The 17,645-nt window shown below is 41.7% G+C and overlaps 1 protein-coding gene across 1 annotated transcript; it reads left to right on the top strand.

Moving 5' to 3' along the window:
* The first annotated feature begins 2,814 nt into the window (after positions 1-2,814).
* On the top strand, positions 2,815-3,888 carry CXCR1 (chemokine (C-X-C motif) receptor 1). Its single transcript, XM_006867861.1, has one exon. The coding sequence runs from the start codon at positions 2,815-2,817 to the stop codon at positions 3,886-3,888; it is 1,074 nt and encodes a 357-aa protein (XP_006867923.1).
* The last annotated feature ends 13,757 nt before the right edge of the window (positions 3,889-17,645 follow it).

Below are 17,645 nucleotides of genomic sequence, written 5' to 3'. Positions count from 1 at the left end.
GTTGGAAAGTAACCATGATGGACAGGCCAGTCTGACTGTATGGTACAGAAGTGTTCAGACATGCCAATAGATGCTTTGAATTATAATGATGTCCATGAATCACAGATCTGTTTGACGTCATTTATTCCACACCTCCTGATCAAGTACTTACTATATTCTGTGGCAGAGACTATAATGGTGAACCAGCAGGATCCCTGTTCTGTAGTAGTTCATGGTCAGTTGGGGAGACAGACTCATAAATACATTATTCCAATAGAATGGGGTTCATCCTGTATTGGAGTAGTGATGAAAGTGCCAGAGGCATAAAGTCAGGGGGGAAGCCATTAGTTAAGTTACAGGTGGCAGCTTCTTAGAGAAGCCCAAGAAACCCACATCCCCAGTCTTCAAGTTGATTCTGACTCATGGCGATTCAAGAGAAGGTATCTTATTATAAAGAGGGGACCAGCAATGACCACTAACCCCTAACTCTTCCATTCATTGCTTGCTGCAGCTGTTAAGGCCCACCAGATGTTTAGCCAGTCTTCAGGAGTGGCTCCATGCCCTCAGTGTCAGCACCATTTGAATCAACCAATCATTAACCATGGTAGTGCCCAGGAGTAGCTAGTGGTGGAGAAGGAACTAGTTCTCCAGCCAAATTTTCACTGATATCTTGACAGCCCCCAATGCATTCCAAAGTCTATTTTGTTGTTAAGTGCCGTTGAGTCGGTTCCAACCCATAGCATCCCTGTATAGGGTTTCCAAAGAGAGGCTGGTGGGTTTGAACTGCCCACAATGTTCAAACTGACTTTACAGTCCAGCGCAGCATCCTGCAGGGCTACACCATGACTTCAAAGAAGTCTACAGTATGAGTAAAAAGTGTGTGTTTGCCGTCCAACCACAGCATAAGTGCAGTCCTCTACCTCTTTCCTACCAGATTGTCCCCAAGTTTTTCTATCCTAGAAGTTCTGAAGTCCCCACCGTATTAAGACAAGTCCTTTCTTTTTATTTCATGCCAGGCAAATTGGAAGTTTTCAAAGTTGATTTAGTAGGGAATTTAAGGGATAAATGAAAGTAAATGCAAGAAAAGAAATAGAGTACTAATGATTGTACATAGAATAGGGAATTCAGCTCATGGACCCTTAACTTCAACTTTACACCTGGAGTTTCTGCTTGAACAAATGGATGGACCCTGGGAGTCTCTGATTCCCTATGCATGATTTCGTCTGTTCTGCAAACAAAGAGATGGGTGGGGTTCAGAGAGGAGGTGTGTTGTGGTGTGATTTCCCTTTAGTCATCAAGTTCCTACTCATTCTAAAGTCAGTTCTGTTTTCTGAGCTGCAATCTCTTGCAATTGGACCCACTGGCCAGTATCTCAGGTAGGGACAATACTTAATTTTTTGCCAGTACACCTTTTTTTTTGCCAGGACTTTATTTGAGGGAGTGGGGCTTGGTCTGACTATATTTTAGAAAATCAATTTCTCTGGAGCTTGAGGATTTCTATGAAATTAGTTTCCTGACTCTTCACCTGTGGGCCATGTACTCATGACCTCATACATAGCTGCACTTGGGGGTAAGGGGGTCACACCATCCTCCCCTGCTCCTGTTGTACTATAACCTTTTGTGAGCAGAGGCTTACAATTCTCCAATTTGATCTTCATTGCTTTGCCCTAAGATATGGGTTCTGTGAGAATGCAAATACTGGCAGGGATAGAACATACTACAATGTATGGTTCTAAATGGACTTGTCACAGAATCCCAAGCCTCTACACAACCTGGAGGCTATCTAGTTGTTCTCTTCAATTTCAGATAAGAATGAAAACCTAGAGAGGTAAAGGGTCTCAGCCCAGGTTACATAGCTTATTGATGATACAATCAGGACTGGATACTAGATAACCTTATTTTCAATCTGGTGATATTTCAAAACTTTTCAGACTATTCTCTGAAGAGTCGTGAGAATTTTGGGAGACCCTCATTAGAGCTGTCTCTAGAGGGAAGCCTTCTCCAATAGCAGTTAAATTTTATCTGTTTTAAATATTGGACTTCTGATAGGATTTAGTTTTAACAAAGTGTTTCACAATTTAAAAAGAATATTTGAACTATGGACATTTAGGAGATGATTTCCGGGGTCAAGGTGGGATCTTCATCCTCTCAAGTGCTTATAATTCCTTCAATAAGTGGATCACAATGTTTATTACTCATTTAGAATCAAGGCATACAGAACACTTACAATGCAATTCATTGCTATAACTTCCTTCTCCCAAGTATTTTTTTTTTTTTAATGTTTTATTGTGAGTTATGTGATAGTTTACATGGGAGAACATTAGCTGCACATCGATCCAGTCCCAGTATGGGATGTAAAGGAGACTCAGGAAGGACATAGAAAGGGAAAATAACCTAGAAAGGGATCTATAGGAACAGGCTTGTCACTTTTAATTTAGGTTAATGCTGGCCTTCCTCTACATACATAAGATTAAGATCAACCTGGTCTTCCATCTGAATGCATAGCCATGGTTTAGGATGGAGATGGTGAAAGAGGGCACCTAGGTAGGGTAGAGTTGAGGCAGCTGTAGGGCTAATCAAAGGCAAGATGTTTCACCTGTATTCCACCTTCTCCCATACTTGGGCTAAGATTATCAGAGGTTAATAAACGGTGAAACCAACTTGTAAAGAGGTTCAAGTTGGAGGTGGGGGTGAGGGTGGAGTTTTTTTGCTGCCAAACCACCAGAGTAGCTGAAAATATTCCAACAAGTGTTCTCACATCTTTAATAAGAGTGACTGGAATTTGAGTTACTAACTCACATTTCTTTCCTTCTAATCTTTCAACTAGACCAAACCATGGCTAACATTGAAGAAAATGTGTGGAATATTACTGATCTGTTGAAATGGTATGATGAGTTTTTAAATTTCACTGGCATGCCATTTACAGAGCAAGATTTTGGCCCCTGTAGCACAGAAACTGAGGCACTCAACAAGAATGCTGTGGTCACCATCTATTCCCTGGTGTTCCTACTGAACCTGTTGGGAAATTCTCTGGTGATTCTGGTCATCTTATACAACCGGGTCAGCAGCTCTGTCACAGATATCTACCTGCTGAACCTGGCCATGGCTGACCTGCTCTTTGCCCTGACTCTACCCATCTGGGCAGCTTCCAAGAAAAATGGCTGGACATTTGGCACACCCCTATGCAAGGTGGTCTCGCTCCTGAAAGAAGTCAACTTCTACAGTGGTATCCTACTGCTGGCCTCTATCAGCGTGGATCGCTACTTGGCCATCGTCTATGCCACACGCACTCTGATCCAGAAGCGCCACTTGGTCAAGTTCATATGTATGGGCATCTGGGGATTGTCTCTGTTTCTGTCCCTGCCTGTTGTCCTCTTCCGCAGAGTCCTCTATACACCCCAATCCAGCCCAGTCTGCTATGAGGACTTTGGTAACAATACAGCAAAATGGAGAATGGTGCTCCGGATCCTGCCCCAGACCTTTGGCTTCATCATACCACTGCTGGTCATGCTGTTCTGCTATGGATTTGCCCTGCGCACACTGTTTGAGGCCCATATGGGGCAGAAGCACAGGGCCATGCGAGTCATCTTTGCTGTTGTGTTAATCTTCCTGCTCTGCTGGCTGCCCTACAATCTGGCTCTGCTCACAGACACCCTTATGAGGACTGGGGTGATTAAGAATACTTGTAAACGTCAAAATGACATTGGCCTGGCCCTGGATGTCACTGAGATACTGGGCTTCCTGCACAGCTGCCTCAATCCTTTCATCTATGTCTTCATTGGCCAGAAATTTCGCAATGGATTCCTCAAGATTTTGGCCACCCACGGTCTGGTCAGCAAGGACTTTTTGGCACGTCATCACATTATCTCTTACACTTCTTCCTCTATCAGTGTCTCTGCAAAAGTCTGAAACTATCAGTGAAAAATGATCACATCTTTGTAAGGAAATGACTATCACCTGAAAGGGTGGGTAGTCTGTGGAGAGATGCTATCTGGGTCTGGCAGATAAACTACAGAATGTGTGTAAGTTAGGGATTGGTTTCTGCAGGGGCCAAACTCACTTTTTTAGGAAGTATTGAGATATTTGTAAGGAGGGCTTTTGGCATTTCCATGAAAAGGAAGTGTCATTATTTCTGCTGAACTCCCGCATTTTTGACTTGCTTGCTTGGTAATTGACATGATCACATCTGAAATCTGAATCTGCCAATAGATCAGAAGATTGGTGCTGAAGCTGTTTTCTCATGTGGTCTGGACTGTCTTCTTGACCCTTCCTGAAACATATATGTTCCAACTTTCTCACTAGGCTATTTGGCAGCTCTTTGTCCTCTGATCAGAGCTCATGGAACTACTTCCTCATATTGGTTATGTTGTAGTTTTTTGCTGGGGACATCGAGGCTGGTGTTGCTTAAGTATCAACCCACCAGGTGGCCTTGTGATTCAGTTGGAAAACATCTTCCTCTTAGGAGTGATAGGTGGACAAAGGGAGACAGGGTCTCCTTTGCCATTATGACCAATATCATAGACAGAATGTGTTAGGTGCCATTTGCATACGAGGTCATGCTGAGCCTTGTATGGATCAAGATGAGCCACTTTGATTTCTTTTCTTCTTGGAGCTTTCAGTCTGATATGGACCATCAGCAACCTCACAAACCCATACATACTCATCAATCAGCTGGAGTGTCAATTTTTTCTAATAAATTTCGGTTCCAGGTTGGCGCCTCTGAAAGAATCTTTGCTGTGAAATACAGTAACGTTCGTGTGTGACATTATTGGCTGGCCCTGCAGTAGAATGAGGGCAGGACACAAAGAAGAGGCATCTCTCTGGGTTTGTGGGTCATGTTCCCTGGGACTTCAACTCTTGTTAGAACAGTTTCCTGGGGCATAAGAACTCTGGTTTATCCTAATGTACACCAGGCTGAGAAGGATTCCTTTGCCCATAAATAAAATGAAGTGTTCTTTCAGAGGCCCTTAGTTTCCTCTTAACTTAAACATCACTTTCTAGGTTAGGCTTGTCTGTTGTTACTGTTAATTGCCATAAGGTTTATTTCTACTTATTTGTTGTTAGGTGCCTTCAAGTCAGTTCTGACTCAGCAATGCTGTATAGGGTTTCCAAGGAGCAACTGGTTAATTTGAACCTCTGACTTTGCAATTCAAACTGACCTTGCTGCCAAGTGCATTATCCCACAGAACTACAGGGTTTCTGAGGAGCAGCTGTTGAGTTTGAACCACCAACCTTGCTGTTCAGTGCTTATCCTACAGCACCACACTAGGCTTTCTGTTGTTGTTGTTAAGTGCCGTGGAGTTGGTTCCGTCTCATAGCAACCCTGTACAGGGATTCCAAGGCTGTAAATCTTTATGGGAGCAGAAAGCCTCATCTTTCTCCTGGGGAACAGCTGGTAGTTTCGAACTGCTGACCTTGTGATTCACAACCCAATTCATAACCACTGCGTTACCAGAGCTCTTCCTAGGATCCTTTAAATTACATTAGCTCCATACTTCTCCAAGTGCTCTCATAGTATCTTACACTTTGCCCTTTGCAATACTCAGCACGCTTTATTGCAGTAATTTCTTTGTCTTTTTTTCCTCCTTGAAGTTAAACTAAGATCAGTATCCATCTAGTTAATTCCAACTCATGGGATCTCATGAGTCTGAGTAGAACCCTGCTCTATAGGGCTTCCAAAGCCTGCTTTTTCTGAAGCATATGGCCAGAACTTTGTTCCAATCCCTGGTACCTGACACATTGTCTGGAGCCTAGCAAATGTTCAGTAAATATTTATTGAGATCCTTGTTATTGAATGAACCAATGAATACTAAAGAGCTCAAATCCATTTATGCACCACAAACACAAAGCATTCTCTTTATCTGTATTTCTCTCCAGTACCCCTGTTATCTTTGGAAACATTTTATTCATCAAATTTGCCTATATGGTTTATCTTAATCAGATTTTTATCTGTGTAAAAATGTTACAGGTGAGTACTGAAGAAGTCAGGGCTCTTTCAAGTGCAAATGACAGAGTGGTAAATCAACTGAAGCAAAACTGAGAGTGTGTTGGGTTATGTAGAATGGGGAAGTATCACAGATGACTTGAGATTAGGAATTGGGTGAGGCACAGAGATTGGGACTGGCACAGAGACCGGTACAGAAATCAGGGACTGGGTAAGTCAGAGTTGAAGTGGGGGACCAGTCATGAAAATGGGGAGCCAGAGAAGGAGGAATGTCAGGAATAGAGAGAGCTTCAGAAAGAGGGAGAGGCTCAGAGGTGAGGGAATGAGTTTGCAGATACAATGAGGGGTCAGAGATAGGGAGGTTCAAGATGGGGTTAGGAGCAGGTGTGTCGTGAAGCTTAGGAAAGGAATGAGTGTGGGGTGTGATGAATTTCAGGGATGGAGTGTCAGAGATGGAGTGAATGTCAAGGATGGCTTAGTCTTACAATGCTGGAGCAAAAGGTCACTATCATTTCCAGAAAAATGTCTAAGATGTTCTTCTAGGTCTAGGAGGGAGGTTCCTTGTCCTGTCCAGCTTGAAAGTCTCAGGAAAGGAAGGAGAGGGATGATCAAGTGCTAAGAGATACATTTGGATCAGAACATATGAGAAGACTGTAGAAAGAATTCAGGCATGGGGAAGGAGGACTGAGAGTTGGGTCTGGGAACCTTCATTTTGTCTCCTTCTCACTCCTACCCCCTCTTCACCTCTCCTGTGTACCGTAACATCCATCTTCCTTTACCCTATGTGCCCCAAACACAACTAACTCTTTCAGGGACTTCATCAGGAGGTAAATAGGCGCCATATTGGATCTGGAGGAAATATCAAAATCAAACCGAGCCCATTGCTGTCAAGTTGGTTCAGACTCATAGTGGCCCATGTATTACAGAGTAGAACTGCTCAATAGGCTTTTCTTGGCAATAATCTATATGGAAGGACCACCAATGGCACAGACATCTAAAACCCATGGAGTAATTTTATTCTCTAACACATAGGATCGCTATCAGTTGGGGGCCAACTGGACGGCAGCTAACAATGACAACAATGACAGCAACAATCACAGCAACGTCTGCCTTCTGAGACCTTGCTGAGTGGGTCTGAACTGCCAGCATTTAGGTTAGTGTTGTTGTTAGGTGCCATCAAGCCAGTTCCAACTCATAGCTTACAATAGAACAAAACACTGCCTGGTTCTGCATCATCCTCACAATCACTGCTTTATTTGAGCCCATTGATGCCAATCTCTTTGAGACTCTTCTTCTTTTCCATTGAGGCTCTACTTTATGATGTCTTTCTCTAGTGCCATGTTATTCCTCCTGATAACATGTCCAAAGGACATGAGATGAATTCTTGTCATCTTTGCTTCTAAGGAGTGTTCTGGTTGTACTTCCAAGACAGATTTGTTTGTTCTTCTGCCAGTACTTTCAATGTTCTTTACCAACAGCATAATTCAAATGCATCAGATTTTCTCCAGTCTTTCTTATTAAGTGCTCAGCTTTTGCATACACATGACTTAATTGAAAATACCATGGTTTGGGTCAGGCACATCTTAGTTCTCAAAATGACATCTTTGCTTTTTAACACTTTAGAGAGGTCTTTGGCAGCAGATTCACCCAATGTAATATGTGGTTTGAGTTCTTGACTGCTGCTTCCATGGGTATTGATTGTGAATTCAAGTAAAATGAATCTGACAACTTCATTCTTATCTCCATTTATCTTGATGTTGCTTATTGGTCCAGTTGTGAGGATTTTTGTTTTATGTTGAGATGTAATCCATACCAAAGGTTGTAGTCTTTGATCTTCATCATTAAGCACTCAAATGCTCTTCACTTTCACCAAGCAAGGTTGTGTCATCTGAGTATCATAGGCTGTTTGTGAATCTTTCTTCAGTCCTGATGTTAGATCCTTCTGCATATTGCCTAGCTTCTATGGATTATTTGCTCAGCACACGGATTGAATAAATATGATGGAAGGATACAACCCTGACACACAACTTTATTGGTTTAAAACCATTCAGTGTCCTCTTGTTCTGTTCAAATGTCTGTCTCATGGTCTATATACAAGTTCCACATAAACACTACTGAGTGTTTTGGAATTGCTGTTCTTCTCAATGTTATCCATAATTTGTCATGATCAACACAGTTGGACCTTTGCATAGTCAATAAAACATAGGCAAAAATATTTCTGATTTTCTGTTTTCATTCAAGAGCCATCTGACATCAGCAATGATATCTCTTGCTTGAATGTCTGGCAGTTTTTTGTTGATGCCATGTTGTAACTGTTTTTTGAATTATCTTCAACAGAATCTTACTTGATTGTGATATTAATGGTATTGTTTGATAGTTTTCCTATTCTGATGGACCATATTTCTTTGGAATGAGCATACATATGGATTTCTTGCAATTGGTTGGTCAGGTAGCAGTCTTCTAAATTTCTTGGTATAGATGACTGAGTGTTTCCAGCATCACATCAGTTTGTTAAAACATCTCAGTTGGTATTTCGTCAATTCCTGGAGATTTGTTTTTTGCCATCAGTTAAGTGCAGCTTGAACTTCTTCATTCAGTACCATTGGCACATTTTGATATGTTTGAATGTCTACCAACTCTTTGGTATAGTAACTCTTTCCATCTTCCTGAAACTTACGACTTCAGCATTCTTTGTTTCAGCTTGAGAAATGCTGAGCATGTTCTTCCCTTTTTGTTTTCTAACTCCAGGTCTTTGTACATCTCATCATAATACTTTACTTTGTCTTCTCAAGTTTCCCTTTGTAATCTGTTCAGCTGTTTCACTTAATCATTTCTTCCATTTGTTTTAGCTACTCTACAAGCAAGAACAAGTTCCATTCTCTCCTGACATTCGTTTTGGTCTTCTCTTTCTCTCTTATCTTTTTAATGATTTTTTTGTTTTCTTCACGTATGATGCTCTTGATGCACAACTTGTCTGGTGTCTGCTCCATCGGCATCATTAAAGTCAACTCTACTCTGGGGGAAGGGAGGTTTCTGATGTGGTGCTATAGGATAAACACTGGCCTGCTAACCTCAAGGACAGTGGTTCAATTCCAGCAGCTGGCCCTTGGAAATCTTTATACAAGGTCTCTATGTGTTGGGACTGACTCGATGGCTCTTAACAACTACAAAAACTGGCTTTGAGTAGGCAGCTCTTCCACAGTTATGTTTTGAGTGCCATCTAACCTGAGGAAGGAACTTTGGTGATGCAGTGTGTTAAGTGTTGAACTGCAAATGAAAAGTTGGTGGTTCAAACCCAGTAGTCACTCCACAGGAGAAAGCTGAGGCATTCTTTTTCTATAAAGATTTATGACCTTGGAAATTCTGTGAAGTAGTTCTACTTTGTCCTTATAGGGTTTTTTTTTTTTTTTAAATGCTTTATTGTGAATTATGTGATAGTTTACATGGGAAGACATCAGCTTTACATTGATCCCATCATATATCGTTTCCTTGCCTTGGTTATAATCCCTTCCATGCATCATCCATCAACCAAAGGGTATACCTCACAAACCTGCCCCCTAGTTGTCCACATATAGCCCCTCTCCCTCTACAGGTCCAAAGTCCCCAGCTGCTCCATCTCCCCACATCATCGTGTCTGCCTCTATCCCTGATATCACTGCTTCTCTGGGTAGGGTTCCGTTCTCCCCTCTTCTCCTTTGATGGTCCCAGGGACCTCCGCTCCTAGACTGCAAGGTTAATCACTCCCCTCCCTTTGCCCCAAAACATCCACCTTTACATTTCCAGCCCTTACAATCAGTCCTGATAGCAATTATTTGCTATTGTATCTCAAGAGACCTATCCGCATCTCCTTTCATCAGCCCCGACTAGACAGAATGGACATACTCGATGGAGATTCTACCTTGCTCCACCTCCCCCACCCCCACCCCCACCCTGAATCTAGGTTCCCTCTTGAAAGCTTGTAAGCCAGTCACTTTTTGCCTCTGTAGCCCGCCCCCCGCCCCATACTGGGTAGCCAATGTCCAAGTTGTTCATCCCTATATATATAGGATTTTATGAGCTGGCATTGACTTAACGGCAGTAGACGTCTAACCTGAGATGCTCATTTTCCAGCAGTGTCTCAGACAATGTTCCACTTTTATCTTCAAGATTTTCATGGGCAAATCTTGGGAAGCAGACAGCCAGGTTCTTCTTCCTAGTCTCTCTTATTTTGAAAATTCCACTGAGAGGTCTCAGTGGGTGACACTGATGGTATTTGAAATACCAGTTGCATGACTTATGGCATCATAACATGCAGGCCACCACTGTAGGACAAACTGACAGACAAGTGGTAGGTAATTGAGCTCAAACTGAGCCATCCAGGGACCTTGGAGGAAACACAAGATAGGATATGTGCATTCTCACTCAGAGCATCGGAAATGGGACTTGTCCTAGTTGTCTAATGCTGCTATAATATATACCACAAAGGGAAGGATTTAACAACCAGAAATCCATTCTCTCACAGTTTACAAGGTGGACAGTCTAAATTAGAGTGCTGAGCTTAGGGAAAAGCTTTTCTTAGTAGGCTGTAGGAAGGTCCGAGTCTCCTTTCAGCATCTACAGACCCAGTATTCCTTGGAGATCTCCATATGTCTTGGCATCAATTGTCTCCTGGGTCTAGGAGCTTCACAGTGCAAGGACCCCAGGTCCAAAGGATGGACTCCACTCTGATTCTTCTATCCTGAGTTCTGCTCATTTCTCTCTCCTTGTATATTTTAAAAGAATTTTACTCAAAATACAACCTAATCCTGTCAATTGCATCTGGCCTCATGAACATCACTGTTGTCAATTCGTAGAGAGGAGTGGCGGGAGAGCTTGAACCTCTGACCTTGAGGTTCAAACCGACTTTGCAGTTCAGCACATAAACCCATAGTGCCACATCAGGACTCCCATTAACATCATAGAAGTGAGGATTTACAATTAAGGATAATTACATCAGACCACCTCATGGGGCTGATTGCATCATATTAGATCTTATCATGGAGATGATAACTACATCTTAACTGCTAACCTGAGGATCCTGGCTCAGTTAAGTTACACAAAACTTTAATTATCATAGGACTCAAGCAGCAATAAAATAACTTGAAAGTGTTTTAAGTAGGGGAGGAAGTGATATGATATGATCAGAACTCTATTTAAACAAGTGCAACATTGTTTGCTTCGATATTTTAATGCAAGATGGCAATAAATGTAAAATACCAAGATTTTGTAACTTTTCTGAATTTCCTAGAGAAGAATCCACCAGATTTTTCTCTGGAAGTTCTAATCCTGGCCACTCATATTCTTGGAGTTAAGAAGGGAGCTACTCAGCCATAGTCATTCTGGGGATTTAGCATAAACCAGATTTCCTGGGTGATTCTCTTGTTGTTAAGTGCCGTTGAGTCAGTTCTGACTTACAGTGACCCTGCATAAGGTTTCTGACGAGCAGTTGGTGAGTTTGAACCGCTGAATTTGTGGTTCAAACTGCCCTTATAGTCGAGTGCTTATTCCACACCACACCAGGACAGATAATACAATCAGCTCCTAACTGAAAAGTAGTCAGTTAGAATCTACTCAGATGCACAGTGGAAGAAAGTCCTGAGGATCGATTTCTGAAAAAGTAGCCATTGGACGCTCTATGGAGTAGTTTTACTCTGACGTACTTGAGGTAGCCCTTGAGTTGGAATTAATTCAATGACAAAAAAAATTTTTTTATGGTGCACGTCAATATGCCTCTTGGCTCTTCCGATAATTACCATAATTACTTAACTTTCAGTCAGAGATTGGCAAAAGCTCATGTGACAAATCAATTTTGATATCTACATTTGCAAATAAATTTGTATTGAAACACAGCCACTCTCATTGGTCTACTTCCTGTCTACGTCTGTTTTCATGGAGAGTTGAGTAGCTTCTACAAAACAGTCTGGCTACAGAGTCTAAAATATTTACTCTTTGGCTCTTTTGAGAAAAATTTTGCTGACTCCTGTCTAAGAGTCAGTTACCACTTTCCCGTCTAACTCTGTGACTTCCATTAAACAAAACAAAACAAAACAAAACAAAACAAAAAACAGCTCCCTGAACTCGTCTGTTTTTATTTTTTTCTCTACAGTTTCCTTGTTCTTGAATTTTGTGGGGCTATTTTTTTGAAAAAATCCCCCTTGTGTTTTTTATGGAGTCCTGGTGTGGAACTGTAGGACAAACACTGGACTGCTAACTGCAAGGCTGGTGGTTCAAATTCCTCAGCCACTCCTCAGAAATCCTATACAGAGTTATTCTTTGCGCATGGTAAGGTATGAGTCAGAACCAACTCAACAACACTTAACAACAACAACAGTGTTCTTTATAGTAAAATTTTGAGATGGAGAAGAGGTAAACCTGTTTGTTCAGTGTTCCATTTTTAATATGAAATTCTCCTGGGTATTTTAAACACAACTTATTTTAAAGTGATGTTCAGATTGCATTGTTGTTTATAACTCCTCAGGTGTGAATTCTCCCATTTGTTGTCAAATGTTTCTTGTGAATGTTAGTGCTTTGAAATATTTGACTGTGAGCTCATCTTTCAAAGAGCAATTTTTCCTCCATGGGAATTTTGCATGTGTCCAGTATCGTAATTGTAGTTATGGGAACCCTACTGGGTTGCATGGTTCAGATAATTTTATTATTGTTATTTATTTACTTGCATTTCTAAATCATTCAACAGATAAGATTTGGTCCTCACAATTTGTTGCTCAGACTTCGTATTCTAGACTGTATCTCTTTCCCCCATGGTCTTGGGCAGACAGTTCATTTTTGTGTCCTGTCTCAGGCAGTTTTTCTATCTCTGTGCAAAGGTGGGCCAGGCCTTTCCTGGTTTCTAGCTTTTTGCAGGTAATCTAGTTGTAGTTCCTTGCTGTGTGTGGGGTCTGTGTGTGCACCTTGATGTTACCACTCTATCTTTAAGGTTCATGACCAGTTCTAGTGGAACCTAGTAGTGCAAACAGTCAATATAGTCGTCTGCTAATTGAAGAGTGGAGGTTCAAATCTACCCAGAGGTGCTTCTAAAGACAGGCCTGCTAATTTGTAAAACAACAACACAAAAAATCAGTTAGTGAAAACTCTAAGGAGTATAGTTAGTTGTACTCTGATACACATGGGGTTGCCATGAGTGGGGGTGGCTTTGATGGCAACTGGCTTACTTGTTCTAGTATTTTTCTGAGTTCCTGAGCTTCAACTTCTACTTCCTGATATGGCTACCCATCTTTAAGCTCCCGTTTAATTTCTGGTCTTTAAAGATTTATTTTTTGCTTTTGATTATATATATATATATATGTTGTTGTTAAGTGCTGTCGAGTTGGTTCCAACTCAGAGCGACCCTATATAGGGTTTTTGAGGAGTGGCTGGTAAGCTTGAACCACCGACCTTGCGGTTCAAAACAACTTTGCAGTCCAGCACATTAGCCCCTGGAGTCACACCATTATATGTATGTCTATCTCTGTGCATGCATGTGTGATCTAGCATTTCTATTTATGTGTTACGTGTGTGTATATGTCTTGTTGCTTCCCATGTTTGCTCAGGCCACCATTATGATCAAAAGAGCATATAAAATGAAGAATGAAGTTTCCTTTCCAGTTTTCCTTTCCTTTCCTAAGATATAACCGTTGTTACCACTTTCTACCTTGTTAAATGCTGGTCAGGAGGATGCAGCGACCAGATTTCTAGTTAACTCACAGAGTGTATGTGTATGGTGTGTGTGTGTGTACATGTGTGTTGGAGCTGAGCGCCCCCACATTACCCAAGCATTATAATCTTCTTTTAGCCAGATTGAAATATGGGATGTGAGACAAGTAGGCTATATAAGGCAGTGGGGAGGGACCTCTGAAGAAATCCAGTGACTTTCTACATGGGAAAGAAATTGTGTTGCCCAATAGAAAACTGTGAGGACATATCCGTCCCTCTCTTTGTTCCCACATACTGTAAACAACAAGGCTGTCTTCCGGAAGGAGCTGGCTTTGCTCCAGCTTTGAAAGTGTTGAGGATGCAAGGGAAACTAAGTAAGTATAGGGCCAAGGACCATGCAGGACCCTCCATTTTGCCAGCTTCCTTGAGTGTTCCTTTTTGCTGGAATTTTGACTATTACAGCATGTACCCTTCGCATTGGCAAAGGCATTTTAGAAAACACATTCTAATAAGTGTAGTGCCCTAAACTGCTCATTATGATCCTTCTAGCTATAGTCTTATAACTCCCACCAAATGACTGGGTTTTTGTTATTAGGACTATGCAAATGTGAAGTTTGTGGCCCACCAAGGGGGTTAAGTGTTGTTGTTAAATGCCATCAAGTTGGTTGTTGTTGTTGGTGCCCTTAAGTGCCACCAACTTATAGCCACCCTGTATAGAGTTTCCAAGGAGTGGCTGGTAAGTTTGAACCACTGACTTTGCGGTCCAGCACGTCATGTAAATAAGCTGCACACTACCCTTGTGGTGGTATGGCCATGCAAATAAGATGTATGGAAACCTAATGTGAGTATTGGTTGGTTTTGCCATCCCACTAGGCTTAAAATGACCCATTCTAGAGGTGGAAAGTGGGGTTCACACTACCATGAGGAAAGAAAAGCCAGGTGTGGAGCACATCCTTTTGACCTGAGATTCCAGAACAGAAACTTCTCAATTCAGAAGACAGAGAGAGAGAGCTGTGAAACTGGAGATGGCAAGAGATGGAGAGAAGTAGCGGCCAAGAAATGGCAGCAACGGAGGCAGCAGAACCAAAAGGCTGGCAGAAGACAGAGCGGTGGGCTTCCTGGCCCATGGAGTGAGAAATGAGGTTTGAGTGTTTTCAGGCAGGAGACTTGCTGGAGGAGTGGGTGCCTCCACTATGTGTCAGGGAAACTAGGTTTGCTAACCCACAGAGGGAGTTAAGCAAGTATGGGGCCAAGGACCATGCAGGGCTTTCTGTTTTGTGCCTCTGGATAATTTATCATCTGAGTTCAAAGAGCTTTATAATAGTTCCCTGAACAGGACAGAGACCAAGCCAACGGCTGAGATGAGGCTTTTCTGTTTGAAGAACTGTGTCTGGAGTAATTTTTGTTCCTGAATTTTCACCTGTTGTTGTTAAGCACTGTCCAAGTGTTTCCAACTCACAATGACTCCGTATGGGGTTTCTGAGGAGCAGCTGGTGTTTTTGAACTGAGGACTTTGTGGTTAGCAGTCCAGTGCTGATCCCACAATGCCATACCAGGATTCCCTAATAAACCCTATACTTGTGAATATCATCTGTGAGTTCTGTGTGGCATGACTAGGAATGGCCAAACCCAATAGAGAAGTAGAGAGTGCCATGGGAAGCAGGGTTCATGTCAGATTTGGTCTAACACTACATGGCCTCTGTCTCATAGAAATCAGCCTTGGATTGGTCATCTCTTGATCATCCTTTTTCTGTGAAGTTGGAAAAGGTAAGATGCGGTGGCCATGCTATTTTTACTGTTAGTAAGAATCAAATAAGTTAATTTGTTATGTATCAAATGGCTACCATGTACCTATTGATGTGCTAGATTCTCAAAGGAGAACATGTACAATAGGAATGAAACTTAGGGCACAAGGGAAATTTGTGAATGGAGCACATATAAGAGTTGGTAAAACTTCTTGTAGGGCCAGGGTAACTGGAACAAAGAGCAGTATCTGAGGTTCTTCGTGTACCACAGCGAACTTGAAGGTTGGAAAATGGCTCTAATTAAAAAAGAAAGACTTAGTAGCTGTGTGGCCTTGAATATTCACTTAAACTTTCTAAACCTTAGTTTCCTCTTCCATGAAATGAGGTTTGATTAGGCAACCTCCCTTCCAGTTCTAAGAAGAGGAGATATTCTGAAATCTAAGAGTCTGTTGAGAAGTAGAAATAGGACTATCGCTCTGAGAAAGCTTGATGTAATACTTGTATCTTTCTTAAGATTGTCAATATTAATAATTAACCCCAAACCAAACCAGATGTTACCATTGAGTTGATTAGGGCACATAGAGATATTGCATAAAAGGCCAGTTCTTAGTATGTGTTTTCTAGGTGGCTGCTGACCAAATCTGACAAGAGATGCTCCTGGGAGGTCTTTCTTCCTCCCCAACACCTTCCTTCCTTGTGACTCAACAATTTCTATTGTGGGTAGGCAGCTTTCTGTGAAAGCTTTGGTTTCAGTCATTATGCCTAGAAAATTTAAGTTCTTAAAAAAACAAATTGTGGTGAAATATATAGAACAAAGCATTTGCCAACCAACTGATTAGAAAAAAATCCATATTTGTTCCATTTCCTAAGAAAAGTGAACAAATGGAATGCAAAAGTTATCAAACAGTAACATTGGTATCACATGCAAGTAAAATTTTGATGAAGAGAATTCAAAATGGTTGTAGCAGTGCATTGACAGGGAGCCGTCAGAAATTCAAGCCAGATTCAGAAGAGGATGTGGAATGAGAGATGTCATTGCTTACATCAGACGGATCTTGGCTGAAATTAAAGACTACAAGAAAGATGTTTGTTGTTGTTATTATTAAGTGTTGTCAAGTTGACTCTGACTCATAGTAACCCTGTATAGGGTCCAAGGAGCAGCTGGTGAGTTTGAACTGCCAAGCTTGCAGTTCAAACTGACCTAGCAGTCAAGCGCTTATCCTACAGCACCACACCAGAAAGATGTTTGCTTGTACTTTATTGTCTATGTAAATACTTTTTTTCATATATATAGTCTAGTTGTTGGACTCCTGGTGTGCTGCTGTAAGCTAAGTACTACCCTGTGAACCACAAGGTCAGCAGTTCAAACCCACCAATCTCTCCTTGGAAGCCCTATACAGGGTCACTATGAGTCACAACTGACTCGACAGCACTTAACAACAACAACAACAACAACCATGTTAAACATTAGGAGTGCTGGTGATGCTGCAGGACAAGCATTGGACTACTAACCATAAAAGTAGCAGTTAAAACACACCAGTCACTCAATGGAGAACAATGCGGCTGTCTGTTCCTGTAAAGATTTGTAGTCTTGGGTCACTAGGAGTCAGAACTGACTGTGAGCATCTAACATCAACAACAATGCTGTGTGAAATTAGCCAACTCTGCAATAGCTCTGGTTATTTTAACTCTTCCAGGGAAGAAGTATAAGGATGTCAATATAGATGACAATCACTTTAGGTCTGTGTCTCAATTGGGTTCACTTCCTTATTTGTTTTTTTATTTTTAATTAAAAAATGTTTTATTGTGAATTATGTGATAGTTTACATGGGAGAACACAAGTTTTACATTCATTCTATTGTATATCATTTCATTGCCATGGTTACAATCCCCTCCATGCATCATCTCCCACCCAAAGAGTATACACTACAAGACTGTACCCTGGTTGTCAGCCACAGCCCTTCTCCCTCTCTGGATCTAAAGTCCCCAGCTGCTCCATCTCTCCACGTCATTGTCTCTGCCTCCATCTCTGTCGTCACTGCTTTTCTGGATAGGGTCCCACTCTCTGCTCTTCTCCATTGATGGTCCCAGGGGCCTCCAGTCCTAGACTGAAAAGTTAATCACTCCCCTCCTTGCTATAAAACGTCTACCTGTACATTTCCAACCCTCACAATCAGTTCTGATAACAATTATTCACTATTGTATCACAAGAGACCTATCCTCATTTACTTTCATTAGCCCCACCTAGACAGATTAGATACTACTCAGTGGAGATTCTACCTTCCTCCACACCCTCTGGATCTAGG

The sequence above is a fragment of the Chrysochloris asiatica genome, unplaced genomic scaffold, assembly GCF_000296735.1.
Source record: "Chrysochloris asiatica unplaced genomic scaffold, ChrAsi1.0 scaffold00110, whole genome shotgun sequence".
NCBI classification, from domain to species: Eukaryota; Metazoa; Chordata; class Mammalia; order Afrosoricida; family Chrysochloridae; genus Chrysochloris; species Chrysochloris asiatica.
This window is presented reverse-complemented; position numbering and strand designations above follow the sequence as displayed.